The sequence below is a fragment of the Lithobates pipiens genome, unplaced genomic scaffold, assembly GCF_037356315.1.
Source record: "Lithobates pipiens isolate NorthernLeopardFrog02 unplaced genomic scaffold, aLitPip1_a1.2 Scaffold_18, whole genome shotgun sequence".
NCBI classification, from domain to species: Eukaryota; Metazoa; Chordata; class Amphibia; order Anura; family Ranidae; genus Lithobates; species Lithobates pipiens.
In genome coordinates, this window is record NW_027507758.1 from 369,116,092 (window position 1) to 369,137,193 (window position 21,102).

At 42.5% G+C, this 21,102-nt stretch overlaps 1 protein-coding gene across 18 annotated transcripts in view; it reads right to left on the bottom strand.

Moving 5' to 3' along the window:
* Positions 1-21,102, bottom strand: part of DIS3L2 (DIS3 like 3'-5' exoribonuclease 2) — an 867,027-nt gene that overhangs the window by 177,489 nt on the left and 668,436 nt on the right. For all 18 annotated transcript variants that reach the window (XM_077487662.1, XM_077487653.1, XM_077487654.1 and 15 more), the window contains one exon: positions 2,166-2,245. In XM_077487662.1, coding sequence (XP_077343788.1) covers positions 2,166-2,245 — 80 coding nt within the window. The remainder of the gene's footprint in view (positions 1-2,165; positions 2,246-21,102) is intronic.

Below are 21,102 nucleotides of genomic sequence, written 5' to 3' on the forward strand. Positions count from 1 at the left end.
TGGGAAAAAATACACTATTTAAAAATAAAATAAAAACAGTAAAAGGTAGCCCATTTTTTTTTTTTCGTCCAAAAGTTTTGACTACCTGTTTTTATTTAATACATAGGTTTTTTTTTTTTTTTATCTAAATCATACATACAAGTAAACTGATTGGAGGTTTGTTTTGTTTAATAAATGTTTAAATGTAAGAAATTTTCTGTATCACTTATGAAGACTGCTTTCACACTGGAGCGAGCAGGCGTTGATGGTAAAACGCAAGTTTTAGCGGCTCTTTAAGATCATTTTAGCGGTGCTATTTGGCTGCTAGTGGGGCACATATAACCCAGCTAGCGGCCAAGAAAGAGGTTAAATGTGCCCATGAAGCACTGCTGCCAAATCGCATTGCATGCGCTTCGGCAGTGGTGCCCATTCATATCAATGGGCAGGAGTGGTGGAGGAGCGGTATACACCACTCCAAACGTGCTGCTTGCAGGACTTTTTTTTAAGATCCTGCCAGCGCATCGCCTCAGTGTGAAAGCACTCTGTCTTTCACACAGACTGCAGGGGAGCCGTTTTGCAGGCACTTTACAGGCGCTATTTTTAGCCCAAAAGCGCCTGAAAAACGCCCCAGTGGGAAAGGTGTGTTAGATCAAGGGGGATTAAAAAAAAAAAATAATAAATAAAGGAAAAAAATAAATAAATAAAATAAAATCGGCCTAACATATCGGCCCAAAAAAATCGGCATCATATATCGGCTATCGGCCGCCATGATTTCTAAATATCGGCATCGGCCAGAGAAAAACCCATATCGGTCGACCTCTAGTGTCCACTGGTTTTAGCCGTTAGTAGGTCATTTGAGAGTTTAAGGAGAGCAGTTTCTGTGGAGTGTTGAGGGCAAAATCCGGACTGAAGGGGATCAAGAAGTTTATTCATGGTCAGATGGTTGCTTAATCGGTTGTAGACGAGTCTTTCAAAAAGTTTGGAGAAGGCGAGTAAGGAAATGGGACATAGGTTGTTAAGATTGGTGGGGTCCAGTGAGGGCTTCATGTATGGGGGTGACTAGCACATGTTTTAGAGAGTTTAGGAAGATGCCAAAAGAGAGGGAGAGTTTTAAAATGTGATTTAGAGAGTGTAGACTTGAGTCAGAGGGTGAGCGTAGCATTTGCGAGGGAGCGGAATCCAGGGGGCAGCTGGTTATTTGAGTGTTAGATAAAAGTTTAGCAACCTCATTAATAGTAGCAGGGTTGAATGAGGGAAGTAATGACCTTACAGGCAAAAACAGCATGGGGGAGCAGGGAGATAGGAATGAGTACCCAGTTGCCTGCTGCTCACCTAAGGTTCAAAAACACTGACAAAACAATTAAGGCTCATAACTGATATAGGTGTCCCCCATGAAATATCTCACAGGCTACCCATCTCCCACTAGGGCTTCTGCACTCGACCCTGCACATTGCTGGGAATCAGCATGTGCTTGATGGCTAAGCTGGGGGGACTACTAAGACATTATCCAGCCTGTTGCCCAACTTGGCTGTTGATTGAATGTCTCAAAAGAAAAGAGTAACCCTGTTAGGGAAAAGGAAGGAAGAGTCCAGCAGCACATTTTTTTCAGGGCACAGAATATGAAAAAAAAAAATGCATACTAAATCATCAGTATGTAAATGTTAATTAAATCATATGTAAATATGAATAAATAAATATGGTAGCACATAAAACAATTAATATCCTTTTGTTTTTTTTCTTTATTTTCATGCAATTGTTGGGACCTAGTTAATAAAAATCAAAGTATCTTTTTGTTTCCAGACTTACAGAAGAGCTCTAGGAACTATAACTCAGCAGTGGGATGTAAGTGTAACATATTAATTACACTTACCTTTGAGGCGTTCTTATGGAGTAATGGCATTATAAAATGTGTGCCTGAAGGTCAGCGACCATGTTGTCAGTTAAATGGTTGCAATCCATGCATCAATTCCTGCCTCTGCTATTTTATTACTTGCATAGGCCCTGCAAATAAAGGCCCAGTCATAGTGCACTGATCAGAGCCATACAATAACTTATTCGTTTTTGGAGAGCCATAACAAAAGTATAGAGCCAAGACTGATTATCACATTACACTTACCACTGGCTATTCCTTCTAGTTACATTAGCTGGAGTTTTCCTGTAATGTTTAAGAGCCTGCAATAACTTACTTGTTACTGTCTCTGTAATGGTAAATGTAGCATCCTTGAGGCATTCCACTTTCCTGATCCAGGGTGAATGAAAGTTTTAACTGGAAAAAAAAGAAGCTTTTTTGAAATTTTGCTAAATAAATGGCTTTATCTGCAATTATGCAACCATCTTACTTGCAAATGGAGTAAAAACAACTGTAGCTCAACACCACCAGAAATACAGTTTAGTGTTGTATTGTATTTAAATAAGAGATTTTATTTTTTCCCCAAGGATACAGCAAAAAATAATCTGGCGACTCGTACAGCATGCAAATATCAGTTTACTGAAAGTTTAATCTACAGGCTGTCTTTGCCCTCAAATTGAAAGGTAAAGTATAGTCTCAAAGCACAACATGGTTAAACTTCTAACAAATGTTATTCTTAAAATACAGTAATACCTTGGATTGTGAACAATTCGTTCTGGAAACATGCTTGTAATCCAAGGCACTCTTACATCAAAGAGTATTTCCCCATAAGAAATAATGGAAACGCTGATGATTTGTTCCACAACCATTTATTCAAGTCCTTCAGTTTATAGTCCATATAAAAATATTATAGTAATGTGATATAGTGTGTTGTGTAACCATAAAATGTCCATTCACAAATGGCAGCCTCCACAAGGGGATTAGAAGCAAAATCCAGCAGGATCTACAGAGTATAAAAGAGAAGAGAGGCGCCTCGAGGTGTAGCAATATGGATACATTTAATGAAGGTACAACATTTAGCAGCTCATATGGTTGATGATAAAGAGAGGCACATCTAAGCTGTCCACATAGACTGTCCTCTGCACCACCGGCTCTCGCCGCTGTCAGTCTGCAATCATGAATGGGAAGACGACCCTGCAGTAGAGCGATCTGAAAGCGAGCCTTGAAGAGCAGTGTGGAAGGTATGACATCAATGGTGGTGCGGAGGATGGTCTATGTGGACAGCTTTTCCCCCGGACGCCTGCATATTTAGATGTGCCTGTTGCTAAATGTTGTACCTTCATTAACTGTAACCATATTGCTACACTTAGACCCCTTTCACACCACACCGCCCCATTGTGTATGTAAAACGCTGCTATTTTTAGCGGCGTTTTACCGCCGGATTTGTGGCGCATTTTGACCGATATCGGGACGCTTTTACCCCCCGCTAGCGGCCGAGAAAGGGTTAAAACCGCCGGCAATAGCGGCGTTTTCCCAGCGGTATTACAGCGCTGCCCCATTGATTTCACCGCTCCAAAGAAGCTGCTGGCAGGACTTTTCCCTTATGTCCTGCCAGCGCACCGCTGTAGTGTGAAAGCCCTCGGGGCTTTCACACTACAGACAATGGTGCAGCTTCTTTAGGGCGGATTGCAGGCGCTATTTCTAATGCTATAGCGCCTGCAAAAAACGCCCTTGGTGTGAAAGGGGTCTTAGAGGCATCTCTTTTTTATACTCAGTTGTGTAAATGGCTTTAATGCTGCTTGTCTTCTATTTTTAAACACAAATGGCCACATTTCAGTTAATGTCTTTAAAACAGCATTTAAAAAGTAGTTTCCACTTCAATTGCTGGTCTTAACAGACCAAGAATTTCCCCCAGCTCTCGGTTGATGGCCTTTTAAAATTGCTGCGTTTGTCTTGGGGAACGAGCAAAGCCACAATGTACTATGAAATGCTTCAACCTTTCCATCACTCTTTTATATCCCGGCATTGTTCCTACCTTATGGATCTAAGCACCTCTCCTTGTTGCTTCAAGCGTGGACAATTAGATGCGGACCTGTTCAATGCTTTTTGGTGCCCCGGAATCAAATGGTTTTGGAACTCCATAGTGTATTATGCTACCACATACCTGGTAAACTTCTTAACTCTAACTCCTGAATGGGCGCTTTTTGGCCTAATTTCCCAGGCATTAAAATCTCAAGAGGCTGCAAGCAACTGTTTACAATGATGTCTCTTGTGGCACGAAAGACTATTTTACATAAGTGGATCTACCCAGAATCCCCTATTTCTTTATACTCAAATTATTTCTAAGTTTTTTTTTGCATAGAATGGGTGGAAGCCTCCCTGCATAAGGAATTACGGGTTCAAAATTTCTTCAACATTTGTGAATGTTTCATTCAAACCTTGGCCGTAGAAACTCAATCTATAATGCAAAGCTTTCATCATTATCAATGGTATCTACTCTCACTACTAGCCAGTGATCCCCCAATTGAGATTCCATGCCTATCTCAAACTGAATTTAATGTGTTAATTTAAAAATCGAGGCATCCACCCTCTTTGATTTGCTTGCTACTAACTAGTTTGATCGCCCTCCATTAAAATATTTCTTAATGTGCACCACTAGAAGCAACATTGCTAGGTCTCTCAACAAACGAACATACAGTATATTGTCTTTCTTGATTTAAAATGTTGGCCAAATGTTTCGCCCATTGTTCTTGTTAACTGCAGTCGCACAATAAAATGTACTTTAAAAAAAGTATTTTCTCCTTTTGGAGTCTCAGATTTGCTGACTGACATTTGTAAATACTGCCTAATGTCCCCCCTATTCGATCTCTCTCATAAAAAAAAACACACAGGTGAAGTCAGGACTCCACCCCACCGACATTCATTAGTAAAACGCCTATATTATGAACATCTGTGCCAGAAAGGCTGATTTATCCCAAGATTGCTAATGGAACAATGCCTTCTTTATTAAAAGGCAATTCAAATGTTCTTTCACTGCTTGTTTTATGATCTAACAGAATAAGAGTGTTCAATATTAAATGCAACACACAGCTTTAAATTACATTTTTACAAAAATCTACAACAAAGTTTCTATTAACAAATTGCATTTATTGACTCTAAATGCTTTATGTGGTATGTATTTTTTTTTTCACATGTGTCTAAAATTTGCCATTTACCACTTGAGCCAGATGCGACTGGGAACACTTGGTTTGTTTGGCTCATCAAATAGTGTTCCAAAGCACCAGAATATAGCCGATAATAGGATTTTTATGTCATACCTAACTGTAAAATCCTTTCAAGTACATCATGGGACACAGAGTCAGGCTAATATTCATTACCTGCTGGGTTATACATCCTCATTAGGTGAAGACACTGGCGGACCAAAGGTCTTCAGACAGGAAGTGATCACCTATATAATCCCTCCCACAAAGGAAGCACTTCAGTTTTGTAGCAAACACTGAATCCTCAAAAAAGAGGGGAAGATTCTCTGTGTCCCATGATGTACTCAAAGAAAAAGATTTTACAGGTAAGTATGACGAAAAAATCTATTTTCTTTTTCATACATCATGGGACACAGAGTCGGGTTAATATTCATTACCTGCTGAGATGTCCCAGAGAGCAATAGCTTTGAGGGGAGGTAGACACCCTGTCAAATAATAGCCATCAGAACTTATACGGTAGCCCGCAGTACACTGCGGCTGAATCCTTGGCTGCTCAAACATCCACTTGATAAAATTTTGTGAATGTATGCACTGAAGACCAGGTAGCAGCCTTACAAATCTGAGCCACAGATAACTGATGGCAAAAGCCCAGGGAAGTTCCTACATCCCTGGTAGAATGAGCTCTCACCCTAAAGGGAGGAGCTTTGTGTGTCAGACCATAGGCCTGAATGACCAATTGATGTACATAATTGGCAATGGAAGCTTTGGAATTTGCCTGCCCCTTAGTGGATCCTTTTGGTAAAACAAAAAAAGTCTGAATATCGGGTTCTCCGCAGATCTAGACAAATAAACCTTGACTGCCCAGGCAACGTCCAAAGAAAGCAGTCTCCTCTCTACCGGCGAACGAGGCTGAGAGAAAAAAGGTAAAAATGTCTTGATTTAAATGAAAGGCCAACACCACTTTTGTCAAAAAGGATGGAACAGGTTGTAACACGACTATCATGGTGAAGGATCAAGTGTGGTTCCCTGCATTAAAGGGCCGCCAACTCCGACACCCTTCTAGCCAAGGTGATAGCCATCAGGAAGGCTAGCTTGCGTGACAGCAAGTCTAATGGAATTTCCTTAATAGGTTAAAATAAAGTAACAGACAGCACCAAGTTCAAGTCCCAAGGACACATAGATGAGCTAATGGGGGGAAGCAAGTGGAGTTGCCCCATGCATAAAGGTTTGGATCAGTGAATGGGAGGCTAAAGGCCTTTGGAAGAATACTGATAGGGCCGAAACGTGACCTCTGATTGTACTCGTAGCCAATTTGATTTCCACATCCGAGATGCCACAGTCCTTTAACACCCTGGCTTCAATAGCCATGCCATCAAATTTAAAGACTGCAAATTGGAGTGGAATATAGGACCTTGAGACAGTAGATCAGGGCGACGTGGAAGCATCCATGGCCCGTCTATTGTCAGACTCACAATCTCCGGGAACCAGGGCCTCCTGGGCCAGGCTGTTGCCACCAGAATGACTGGAATCCCCTCTCCCCAAATCCTGTGCAACAAATGTGGAAGGAGAGGGATCGGAGGGAAAGCATAAACCAGGGAGTACTGGCTTTGTGCAACTATCAGAGCTACTGCTCCAACTGCCAGAGGTTCTCTTGTTCAAGACAAACTGCTGTAGCTTTTTGAACCTGGATGCCAGTAGGTTGACATCGGGCCATCCCCAATGTTGGCAAATTTCCTGGAACACCTCTGGGTGTAGGGACCATTCCCCCAGGCATATTTGCTGGTGGCTGAGATAATCTGCCTTCCAGTTCTCTACTCCCGGGATATGGACTACCGATATTATTGGCACATGTCCCTAGGCCCAGGCTGGTATGTAGTTCACCTCTTTCAGGACTACTGGTACCGCCTTGGTGGTTTAAATATGCCACTGCTGTGGCATTGTTGGACTGAACCCTGATGGGCAGTCCTGAAGCTCCACCATCCAGGATCGTAGGGCCAAACGTACTTCCTGTAATTCTAGGGCGTTTCCCCTGGGCCGTGAGCCTGTCAAGTACTCTCCAAGTTATCAGGAGAAAGGAATTTCCCTTTTGCAGGTTCTGATCCTGCAACCACCATGCCTGAGGAGATAAGCACATTGGATAATACAGGGCTTTTCTTTCTTTGTTCCAAGCCAACAAGATGTCTTGTTGTAAAGGCCTGGAATGGAATTGGGCATAGAGCACTGCCTCAAAGGAGGATACCATCCTCCCTAGAAGACTCATACAGAGCCAAATTGAGGGTTGTCTGGTGCCCCTGATCCTTCAAATACTTCACTGTGTATATTAGTGTTTTTTTCTAGAGCCTGTACTGAGTGATCTCTGAGCAGGAGGTCGTCCAGATACCAGAGCACCCCAGGATCCTTTTGGCCCTTAACCCTTTCATGACTAAGCCTATTTTTGACATTTGTGGTTTACAAGTTAAAATTTTTGCTACAAAATTACTTGGAACCCCCGAACATATACACACACATATATTATATACATATATATATATATATATATATATATATATATATATACACACACACACACACACACACACACACACACACACACATTATATATATATATATATATATATATATATATATATATATATATATATATATATATATATATATATATACATACACACTTTTTTTTTTAGCAGAGACTCTAGAGAATAAACACGGGGATTGTTGAAATATTTTATGTCACACAGTATTTGTGCAGCGGTGTTTTAAACGCAACTTTTTGGGAAAAGTGACACTTTCATGAATTAAAAAAAAACAAAACAGTAAAATTACCCCAATTTTTTGCATAACATTAAAGATAATGTTACGCCAAGTAAATAGATACCAAACATGTCACACTTTATAATTACATGCACTCCAAAAGACCCACAATCCCTCCTTCACACTTAAAAGCATTCAGATCGCCGTTTCGGCGATTCTGAATACTGTATATATTTTTAAATCCGGCGCCATTGGCAGCCGAGTAAACCGGAAGTGACGTCATGACGTCGCTTCCGTGTTTACAATTCGGAAACTGGAATGAAGCCGCTTACGGCTTCATTTCAGTCCCTCCTTAGCCGCCAGAAGTGGCAGATTGTTGATCGTGCTCCAGATTGAACGGGAGCCCCGGTAAGAGCGTCTTTTAGCTGCATCGGTTGTTATGGCTAGAAAGCCAATCGCCCGCTCTAAAAATCAGTACCGGGATGATGCCTGCAGGTGCGGGAATCATCCCGGTATAACCCCCAGAAGCCGAGTACGCACATCTGCGTACGCTCGGCAACAAGGGGTTAAAAGACCCAGTACTAGTGGTAGGACCTTTGTGAACACCCGGGGAGCTGTAGCAAGCCCAAAGGGTAGAGCCACAAACTGAAAATGACATTCCTCTACTGCAAAACGTAGGAACCTCTGATGAGGCTGAATGATAGGTATGCGTCCTTTATATCAATGGAGGCTAAAAGGTCTCCCCAATGGAGTGAGGTTACTACTGAGCAGACAGACTCCATCCGAAAGGATTGTATCAATAGATACTTGTTCAGGGACCTTAGGTCCAGAATGGGCCTTGTATCCCCGTTTGGTTTTTGAACCTTAAACAGGTTTGAGTAAAACCCTGTCCCCCTTTCGGGTACTGAACCTCTACAGTCACTCCTTGATGCACTAGATGATGTACTGTCTGAAGAAATAAGTGTCTTTTTGGAGGATCTGAGGGAACACTGGATCTTTGAAACCTGAGGGGGCACCCCCCATAATTCCAGCTTGTAACAGCAAGATATAATTGAGGTGACCCACGTGTCCTGAATTGTTGTTTTCCAAATGTCTGCAAAGTGCAGCAGCCTTTTCCCCATACGATGGAGTGGGGACGTCCCCTCAAAAGGGGGGCTTCATGGTGGGTTTAGAAGAATTTTGGACCCAGGGCTTTTTCTGGCCCTGGCCTTGCCCTAGTGCCCTGTTGGCGGAAGGAACCACCCTTACACAGACATTTGAGGAAGAAGTCCCTGGGTTTTTAAACAAGGGACTTTGGTGCTTTTCTTCACAGGAAGTAGAAAACCTTTTAGAAAGCTTTTAGATATATTTGTCCAAGTGATCACCGAATAAACATTCCCCATGAAACGGGAAACCTGCCAATAACTTTTTACAATGAAGCTCAGCTGACCAGTTCATAAGCCGTAAAAGTCTGTGCATATGTACAGACAAGAGCCAGACGAGAAACCTGCTGTATTGAATCCTTTAAAGCATCAACAGCAACACACAGCGCTCGAGTTATAGCAGTCTTACTTTCAGGCAGATTATCCTCCTGGTTCGGCCTATCAGGCCATTTGACTTGATCCTTTACAGACTGGCGAATACCAATGGCTGAAACAGCTGGCTGAATAGCTGAACTGGCCAAAGAAAAAGGAAGCTTTTAATAATAATTCCAATTTCTTGTCAACAGGGTCTTTCAAGCCCTGTGCGCTATCTACCGTTAAGTTCTTGTTTAAGGAAGAGACTGCTTCATCTATGGCTGGCATGCTCCATTTTTTTGACGAACTTTTCATCCATGATAAAAGGGAAAACCTTTAAGAATTTAAAGGATGTTCAATATCAGCATACACCGCCTGTTCGTTCTTACAGGGTGTGTAGCAGGAAAGTCTGTGCGACCTGAAAAGGTCTCAGAAATCCAAAAGAGGACCAGGGGGGCTCAGTCACTTTTGCAAGAGGCAACTTAAAGGTGGAACAAACCATTTCGGTCAGAGTCAGGCTCAAAAGGCTCTGCGACAGAGGCAGACATCAACTGGATATCATCTTGTCCACATTGTGTGGAAGCAGACTCATCTGCCGGGCACGCCACCAAATCCTGAGCTTTCAGCTCTTCCCCATCCTCAACCCATTCCTGCTCCAGACTAGGAGACTCCGGGAGGGGGATCTGTCACGCTTCCTGCCACCCTCCCTGCGGGGTGGAGGCAATCATGCCAGCGATCCTGTGCTCTAACCCAGCTAGAGCTGAGGACAGTTCATACTTAGTGATGAAGGGTGAAGCAGCAGCGTTGACTGTTAGCACAATACCACATAAGCGCAGAGGCTCAGATTGCCCGGAAGCCTCTGGTCTTTTAGGTGATACAACACTAGGGATATGACTAGGTTCATCAGAAACTACTGATGACATAGGTGTGTCCTTCCCTATGGTGTTAGACCCGCTCCTCTTTTTGGAAGACATTCAATGCTTGCAAACAGTACTTGGGTTAAGTTAAAATACCTCAGAAGGGAGATCATTTACTAGGGCTCACCAAGCCCCTATGCAACAATCCTGCCAAGCACCTTTAGCCTGCCAAGCAACACCTGGTGACTCACGTGACCAGGGTAAGGAAAAATTAACCATTGGAGGTGTCTGTTCAGAGTATGTTCTGTGTCCCACAGCTGCTTTCTGGAAGCACCACTTGGCCTGCACAGCTTAAATAAGCTGGGTATGCACCGGAACGTGTGCACAGGCCCGGCGAGTGGGCATGACTGTATTTGCGTAAGACACGAATCTTTGTGTGCCTAGATAAAGGCTACAGAGCATGTGCGGGCCTGCATGCACCATGGCCGCCAAATTGCTGAGCGCAGTAGTGTTCTTGCAACCTCAAATGTGCCATGGCAAACCAAGGCGAAAGGGCACACTGTGGTGCGCCATCATACAGGTACAAAACAGCCAGACACAAGAAAAAGAGGTAAACTTTGCGAACACCCACAGCTAGCCCAGAACTCCCCATATGGTCACCGCACACAGGTGTCCAGCCTTTAGCTAGCTTGACTGATTGTTACAATCACTGGGACACCCCACAATAATAAAATAAAGAGGTTTTACTTAACCATCCAGGCGCAGGGCCACTTAGAAGCCAAGGGCCACTTAGAAGCCAAGGGCCCAATCTTCACCCTTCAAGGCAGGTTCCTGTCACTTGGACCATCAAGGACTGGGTACCCTTTCATGTTTAGGTTCCACTCCCTTAGACCTGTACAGCACCCTGCACAAAATGCCTTAGCGCTGTAGTGTCCAGGATTTCCACTCCACAGGGTCCAGCGCCCAGAGGCCACGATACAGGCAAAACCTTGAAGGAACTGAGTCTTCTTTGCGAGGCTCAATCAGTCAATCCCTAGATTCATTTTTGGAATGGTTTGTGGGATTAGAGACCTGGAGCTCAAACAAACTATGCCATCCAACTTGCAGGGTTATATATGGGATCACTTCCTGTCTTAAGACTTTTAGTCTTCTAGTGTCCATTCACTTAATGATGAAGTATAACCCAGCAGGTAATGAATATTAGCCTGACTGTGTCCAATGATGTATGAAAAAGAAAAAGCTATTTCAAGGTAAACCTATCATGGAAACAATATGCTTGGTTGTCTTTTTGATGCTGTGGCTTTATTCTGACTTCTGTACAAGGCATAAGGATTTTTGAAATGTCTCAGACACTCACTGGCTGTATGCTGGGTGTATGACTTGATGGTATTGAAGCAGGAAATCTGGGGTCAGACTTACCAGTAACTCTATATCCACGAGTCTTCCAGGACAACATATGAGATATAGGCACCTCCTCCAACAGAAGGAAACCCTTTACTAAAGACACTTTAAAACTCCATTGCACAGTGGCTTAAAAAAACATTGCTTCTACAGGAGTTTTGGGTTTTACCTGTAGAAGCAGCTTAATGTTCTCCTATGTATCCATACACATTAGGACGATTACAGGCTTATTTTGAGCTCAAAGGTTAAAGGCAGGAAAAAAAAACCTTCTGGTTTGCATTTCTGATTGGAGCACACTGACAGAAAAAGACATAAAACTCTTCTAAACTTAACTTGACAGCTCCTTCTATTCCAGAGGTTATGACAACCCACACACATGGCACATACGAGATGCTGTTTGGTATCTACCTTGAGTAGAGGCAAAGTCACCTCTTAGTGTAACGTATGGTTGGATTGGTACAACATATCCTCTACAGACTAAATTCGTACTGTACAGTCGGAAACTTGGCGCAAATCCATGGACTGTGCAGTTTTCTTATTAATGGAACTATTTGTTTTTTTATGTATTAATCATCATCATCTTTTTATTATTCTTCTGTACTTTTTTTGGCTCTGCGTAACTTCTGCATACTTTCAGCTATTAAAGCCATTCAACTTTTAAAATGTTCAGCTATGTCAGCTGATGATTGGACTTCAACTTTTTTTCTACTATTTATACTTTTTAAAATATTACGCTTTTTAACACTTACACATTGACGTCAATGAGAGCATGCTTAAAATCTGTAAAATCTTCTTCCGCCGCCAAATGTATCAGCTCCTTCATACTTTCACCTACAGACGCCAAACTGTAAAATGTTCACAAAACATTCAGCTATCTGGCTATATCTTTTCAGTTTGTTGTTTTTGTGAAACAACTGTTTAAGTTTAGTGACCATTTCAGAAAATTTCATTAAATTAAGGCATCCAGGCTTTTGTTGTCAGTTTTGCTTCCATGGTTAATAAAGCTTCTTATACACAGTGATGGGGGGGAGGCAGCTAGAGCATCTGAGATTACAGAGCCCGGGGGAGAGCACAGACATACCATGTACTAATTTATAATAGAGGAATATGATGGGGCAGTTTTGATGCCATTAACCACTTAAGCCCCGGACCAATTTTCAGTCTAAGGACCAGAGGTCTTTTTACAATTTCGCACTGCACTGCTTTAACTGGTAATTGCGCGGTCATGCAATGTTGTACCCAAACAAAATTTGCGTCCTTTTCTTCCCACAAATAGAGCTTTCTTTTGATGGTATTTGATTGCCTCTGCGATTTTTATTTTTTGCGATATAAATGGAAAAAGACCAAAAATTTGGAGAAAAAAAAAAGATATTTTCTACTTTTTGTTATAAGAAAAATCGAATAAACTCAATTTTAGTCATACATTTAGGGCAAAATTTATTCAGCCACATGTCTTTAGTAAAAAAAATGTCAATAAGCGTATATATTTATTGGTTTGCGCAAAAGTTATAGCGTCTACAAACTAGAGTACATTTTCTGGAATTTACACAGCTTTTAATTTACGACTGCCTATTTCTTGAGGTGCTAAAATTGCAGGGCAGTACAAACCCCCCCCCAAATGACCCCATTTTGAAAAGTAGACACCCCAAGGAAATTGCTGAGGGGCATGTTGAGCCCATTGAATATTTTTTTTTATCCCAAGTGATTGAATTATGACAAAAAAAAAAAAAGTTTACAAAAAGTTGTCACTAAATGATATATTGCTCACACATGCCATAGTTATATGTGGAATTGCATGCCAAAATATATTCTGCTGCTTCTCCTGAGTACGGGGATACCACATATGTGGGACTTTTTGGGAGTCTAGCCGCGTACGGCACCCCGAAAACCAATCACTGCCTTCAGGATTTCTAAGGGTGCAAATTTTTGATTTCACTCCTCACTACCTATCACAGTTTTGAAGGCCATAAAATGCCAAAATAGCACAAAACCCCCCCCCAAATGACCCCATTTTGGAAAGTAGACAACCCAAGCTATTTACTGAGAGGCATGTTGAGTCCATGAAATATTTTATATTTTGCCACAAGTTGCAGGAATATTACAATTTTTTTTTTTTTGCACAAAGTTGTCACTAAATTATATATTGCTCACACATGCTATGGGCATAAGTCAAATTACACCCAAAAATAAATTCTGCTGCTTCTCCCGAGTACGAGGATACCACATGTGGGGGACTTTTTGGGAGCCTACCCACGTATGGGACCCCAAAAACCAAGCACTGCCTTCCGGATTTAAATATAAAACGCTACCAAAAAAAACTGTTAGCGATCGCAGGGATCAGGCCTGATTCTGCGATCGCTGCAGTTATGTGTTTAGTGTTTTGTAAGTGACAGTGATTGATCGATACTGCACTTGAGTGGGCTGGGCGGAGGGGCAAAACGCAGGTGCTAGCAGGTATCTGGGCTGATCCTGCTAACAATGTGTTTTTTTGGAACCCTAAACTGCTGGGGACGCTAGTATAGATCTGATCAGATCAGATATTGATCTGTTCAGATTCTATACCACTATGGGAGGTTTATGCTTTGCGCATGGGTGTTAGCGGTACTGGCACTAACCTAGCGCTGCCTGGGGCGACGCAGACCCTGACCCTAAAACCTAATTGATATCACCCGCCGGGTGATCAGGGGGTTAAACCTTTATTGGGTAATAAATGGTGGGTGCCCTGATGCTATAAAAAGCAAACTAACCAGAGTCACCCGTAACACTTATATGGTGATCACTGGTGAAAGGGTTAACTAGGGGAAATCAGGGGGTTCAAATTTTTATTAGCTAGTATATGGGGGTCCCTGGCGCTATATAAAAACCTGACGGGGAACCTAAATAACTAACTGGCTAACCAGCGTCACCAGTGACACTTATACTGTGATCACTGGTGAAAGGGTTAACTAGGGGCAATCAGGGGGTTAAAACCATTATTGGGTAGTATATGGGGGTACCTAGCACTATAAAAACCTGGCGGTGAACCTAAAAAAATAACTAGCTACCTAGCGACACTAAGCGATCATTTTTCTGATCGCTGCATTAGTGACACTGGCAAAAGGGGGTGAAAGGGTTAACTCTAGGGGCAATCAGGGGGTTAAACCTTTATTGGGGGGTGGTAGGGGGCTACCCTGGACCTAACACTAACTGCCCTGACAGTTTTTACTGTCACAACTGACACTGAATGCAGTGATCAGTAAATAAATGATCACTGCAATCAGTGACACTGTAACTGGGGGGGGATCGGGGGGCGATCGGGGGGGGTTTGTGTGCCTGTGTGTGCCTACGTGTTAGTGTAGTGTTGGTGCACACTTACTTTCACTTTTCCTCGTAGTCCGGTCAAAAAGACCGCTCCGAGGAGAATGACATCACTTCCTCCCTGCCTGTGTTTACTATACACAGTGGGAGGAAGCTTCTCATTTGCCAGGAGCGATCGAGAGGGGATGGCCAGAAACCAACGGCCATCCCCTCATCCCGGATCGCTCCTGCAGCGAAACGGACCACCGCATCTAGCGGGAGGGGGTCCGATCGGACCCCCCACCCGCTGGAAGGCAAGCACGTACATGTATGTGCTTGTGCCTGTACATGCCATTGTGATGACGTACATTGGCATGCGGCGGTCCTTAAGTGGTTAAGCATTCCCACGCATTTTCTCTAGGAAATGCATTTTCTAGTATTGTTCTGCTATTTAATAGCATAATCTAGTCAAATGTTTTTTTTTTTTTGTTGCACACCTTAACACTAACTCTAATTCTAAGGATAAATGAGGACATGTACAGATGTAATATACAGACCCAGAAAAGGTATTGACTGGCATAAGGAAACAGAATGTATAACTTTTTCTATATACCATTGAATATCATTTATAAGCAGTTATAATACCTCAAGTGTCCTTTACTTTTGTAATGTTTATACTTTTTTTTAATCAAAAGGGTTTTTTATTAATAAGTTTAGAGAGTTTCCAATGTAAACAAACAATGCATTAGCATATATCTATAGTTAAATTTTGTGGTTATCCTGGTGCCTTTTATTTTTAATCCAAGCACCATGACCTTGAAGTCCACAATATGTTTGTCATGGTTATGCAATAGAGTTCGTCTGCTTACCTGTCTCCATGTGTTCATTTCTAGAGACCAGCCGACCCTCACCTGACTGCTTTTATAATCCATCCTCTGGCATGGCTCCACCCTAGCTCCTATTAGAGAGCTCTATATTAACCTGTGCACTGCAAGCCAATCCTGCTGATCAACCTTTGTGTGTTAGCTTCCTGTTACCTGCCGTGTGCTCTTCTACTGTTTTCCGTTACAGACTTTGGCGTGTCCTTGACTATCCCTGTTTGCCTGTGATCCTGACATTTTGGCGTGTCCCCGACTATTCCTGTCTGCTTGTGGCCCCGACCTTGGCTTTGTCCCTCACCATCCCTATCCTCCTTGTTGCCTACTGTGGGTGTGAGCTGGGGGACCCTGGGGGTCGCAACCTGGAGCCAGTTGCAGCCAAGTCCATCCTCACCACTCGAGGCTCTGGTGAACACCTGCTGGCTCTTAGACTCCGTGCCCCAGGGAATCTTACGCTCTAACCCCGGTGGGATCCATCTTGGTGTTCTGGCAGCCCTGCCTTCCTATCACCTTGACCCCCGTCCGCAGCAGTCAGCCGTAGGGTCCACAACCCTGTGGTGCACTCCTAATACCTACGGTGTGCATCTGTCACCTGGGCTCAAGGTGACCTGACAATGTTGAAGCACATATACAGTTTATACACCAATAAAAAATATTGAAATTAAAACTCTTCTAAACTCATCTAGACTTTTTACAAAAAAATGCTGTATTTGACATATAGGATGACAGGGCATAGAGCACAGATACCTCAGGACAGAGTTCTCCAACCCCCAGGCCATGGACTGGTACCGGTCTATAGCCCGCTAGCAACTAGGCCGCACAACAAGAGATGAAAGGCAGGCGAGTGAGCGAATATATGCAAATATGTTTTAGGCATTAAAAGTTGGGGGGGGGGGGGTGTTAGGCTATGGTGCCAATAAAGCACAGCGCATAAAGGACCACAGCAGTGTGACATTCAGTCTCAGCCCAGTGCATAGACTGGAAATAAAATGCAATTCTGAAAGCTTCAGGTGATGTCATCTTCCTTGCTCTGAAGCAGAGTCCCTGTTTGGTGAAGTCACTGCCATAAAAGGGGAAAAAAACTAATGGAGTTCTGTATAGCAGTAAAGCCCAACAGAGGCTTATACATATTACCAGTGTTACTCAACTCCAGTGCTCAAGGAGCACGAACAGGTCATGTTTTCAGGATTTTCCTCAGATCAAAGCTGTGGTAATTACTAAGGCAGTGAAACTAATAAAATCACCTGTGCAAAAAAAATGGAAAGCCTGAAAACATGACCTGTTGGGGCGCCTTGAGGACTGATGTTGAGAAACACTGACATACACAGTCAGTAGGGAACAAAGGGGCGCCAGACTAAGTGCAGCATTTAATAACAGGATTTTTAAAATGACTTACCTGTAAAGTCCTTTTATTTGATGTACATCAGGGGACACAGAGCCATAGTACTTACTATGTGGGTTATAGGGCCACTGATAGGTGATGGACACTGGCACACCCTAAGGCAAGAAGTGTACTCCCTTTATAACTCCTCCCACTACTGGGAGTCCTCAGTTTTGTAGCCAAGCAATACAAGTGTATACCAAGAAGGGAGGGACCTCTGAGTCCCCTGATGTACATCAAAGGAAAGGATTTTACAGGTAAGCGGTTTTAAAAATCCTGTTTTCTTTTCTTACATCAGGGGACACAGAACCATAGTAAATACTATGTGGGATGTCCCATAGGAATGGCAACTGAAGGGAGGGAGACAACAAAAAACAGGAGGCCATACTGCAGCATACTGCGCCCAAAGGCAATATCCCCATGACCAATATCGATTTGATAAAATCTGATAAACATATGAACTGAAGACCCAGTCGCGGCCTTACAGATCTGAGCCATAGAGGCCTGATGATGCACCACCCAAGAGGCATTAATCACCCTGGATGAGTGTGCGCTAACATGAGAAGGAAGAATTTTCTTTAAGCTGAAGCTTGAACAATCACATAGGTTGAAAAAAAGACAAGTCCATCTAGTTCAACCACAAAAAAAAAAAGAAAAAAATGTATATCATACAATCCCATATACCCAATTCTATACCCACAGTTGATCCAGAGGAAGGCAAAAAAAACCAGCAGAGCATGATCCAATTGCTAAAGCAGGGGAAAAGATTCCTTCCTGATCCCCCGGATCAACTTTACCTATAAATGTTAGTACCCAGTTATATTATGTACACTTAGAAAATAATCCAGGCCCTTATTAAAGCAATCCACTGAGCTGGCCAGAACCACCTCTGCGGGGAGTCTATTCCACATTTTCACAGCTCTTACTGTGAAGAAACCTTTCTGTATTTGGAGATGAAATCTCTTTTCCTCTAGACATAGAGTGCCCCCTTGTCCTCTTTGTTGACTGTAAAGTGAATAACTCGACACCAGGTTCACTATATGGACCCCTTACATATTTGTACATGTTGATCATATCCCCCCTTAATCTACGCTTATCAAGAGTGAATTCAGTTCCTCTAATCTTTCCTCATAGCTGAGCTCCTCCATGCATCTTATCAGTTTGGTTGCCCTTCTCTGCACTTTCTCCAGTTCCCAGATATCCTTTTTGAGAACTGGTGCCCAAAACTGAACTGCATGTTCCAGAGGAGGTCTTACTAATGATTTGAACAGGGGTAAAATGATATCTCTCTCTCTGGAGTCCATACCTCTCTGAATACAAGAAATTACTTTGCTTGCTTTGGAAACTGCATCTTGGAATTGCACGCCATTATTGAGCTTATGATCTACCAAAACCCCAAGACCCTTCTCGACTATGGATCTCCCCAGTTGTACTCCCCTTAAAATGTATGATGCATGCATATTCTTAGCCCCCAAATGCATAACTTTACATTTCTCAACATTAAACCTCATCTGCCACATAGTCACCCAATTAGACAGAGCACTGAGGTCGGCTTGTAAATTGGAGACATCCTGTAAGGACATTATCCCACTGCATAACTTGGTGTCATCTGCAAAGCCGGAAATGTTACTTTTGATCCCAAACCCAATATCATTTATAAAGATATTAAAAATTAAGGGTCCCAGCACCTTGGGGTACACCACTGATAACCTTAGACCAGTCAGAGTAAGAATCATTAACCACTACTCTCCGAATTCTGTCTTTTAGCCAGTTTTCTATCCATTTACAAACTGATATTTCGAAACCTGTAGACTTTACCTTACACATGAGCCGTGTGTGCGGAACTGTATTGAACGCTTTTGCAAAATCCACCACGTCCACCGCCACCCCTCTGTCCAAGGTTTTACTTACATCCTCATAAAAATAAATCAGGTTTATCTGACAACTTCTGTCTTTCATGAATCCATGCTGTCTGTTGCTTAAAATATTTTTTTCCTGCAAGAACTTGTCTATGTGGTCTTTTATTCATCTCTCCAGTATCTTCCCAACTATAGAAGTTAAACAGGTCTATAGTTACTTAGTAAAGACTTTGTTCCCTTTTTAAATATAGGCACCACATTGGCCATGTGCCAATCCAGTGGTACTATTCCTGTCATTAATGAGTCTCTAAAAATTAGATATAATGGCTTTGAAATTACAGAGCTCAATTCTTTTAGGATCCGTGGGTGGATGCCATCAGGTCCAGGTGCTTTATCCACCTTTATTCTGTCCAAATATTTCTGGATCATATTACTTTTGAGCCATTGTGGATTTGGGGCTGTCACTACCACCCGCTTTATGGACATGAGCTCCCCCATGCTCCTTTGTATACACAGAGCTGAAGAAAGTATTTAATAAATTACCGTATTTATTGGTGTATAATGTACACTTTTTTCCCCCTAAAATCAGAGGAAAATCGGGGGTGCATGTTATACGCCGATCCCCTGTGGTTGCTACCCATTTCTGCCGTTCTCTGCGGCTTCTGGGTATTTTTGGCCTCACTTGACCGTTCTTGGCTATTTTCGGCCACACTCTGCGGCTTTTCTGAAAGCTGAAAGCTGCCGAGAACGCCCTAGTGTGGCCGAAAATAGCAGAGAAAGGATGAAAATACCCGAAAGCCGCCGAGAACTACTGAGCGTCGCTGAGATACACAGGACATCCGCTCTGTATCTCGGCTGCACCATTTTTAAAACGGCAAACACACCGACAAGGCTGCAAATGACCCGACAAGGCTGCAAATGACCGACAAGGCTGCAAATGACCGACAAGGCTGCAAATGACCGACAAGGCTGCAAATGACCGACAAGGCTGCAAATGACCGACAAGGCTGCAATGGAAGGCTGCAAAAGACCGACAAGGCTGCAATGCAAGGCTGCAATGCAAGGCTGAAATGCAAGGCTGAAATGCAAGGCTGAAATGCAAGGCTGCAAATTACAATGATAAGGCTGCATTGATGAGCATTTAAATGTAAGTTTGTTTTTTCCTTAAACTTCCCTCCTAAAAGTTTTTTTCTTTTAAATTCCCTCCTAAACTTGGGGTACGTGTTATACGCCGGCTCATTATACGCCGATAAATACGGTAGCCTTCTCTTTGTCCCCAGTCACCCACTCCAGATTATTTTGTAAAGGGCCTACATGCTCAGACTTGACCTTTTTTACTATTAATATATTTGAAGAATTTTTTGGGGTTTGTCCCACTATCATTTGCAATCTGTCTTTTTTTTGCATCCTTGATTTCCTTTTTACATATTCTGTTATATTCTTTGTAACATTTAAATGACACTAGTATTCCTTCATTTTTATATTTTTTAAAAGCTTTTTTCTTATAGTTTATAGCTTCTTTTTTTTTTTACTTTGGCTGTGAGCCACATAGGTTTTTATTTTTAGCCTTTTAAGCTTATTGCCCGAGGGAATATACTTTGCAGTGAGATCACAAACAGTCTTTTTGAAGAATTCCCATTTCTGTTCTGTGCCCATTGATGCCAATATTCTCTCCCAATCTAGGTTCCGGAGAGCAGCCCTCATTCTTGGAAAATTTGCTCTCTTAAAATTAAGTGTTTTTATCTTTCCCGTATGTTATTTTTGCTTACAGCTAACATCAAATGAAATCATGTTATGGTCACTGCTAGCCAGGTGTTCCTTTATCACTTGACGAAGAACCCATTTGGAAAATAGTGGATTTTGACGCTGCCTGTCGACATTTTGGACCCTCTAGCAGTTCAAACAAAACATGTGTTTTGCAAACCTGAGCGGGCACCTTTAAATAGACTCTTATCGCTCTTACTACATCAAGGGGATGTAGTGCCTTCTCTTCCCTAGATTGAGGCTCTGGAGAGAAAGGAGGAAGAATAATATATTGGTTTAGGTTCAATAAGTTTTTCTTGTTCTTTTTCAAAGTAAACATTTATAAACAGTGAGATCGAAAAACGGAACAAGGCCAGGAGCCTGGCATCAGGCAGTCTGGTCCAAGAATATCAAACAAGTTATATATTTATA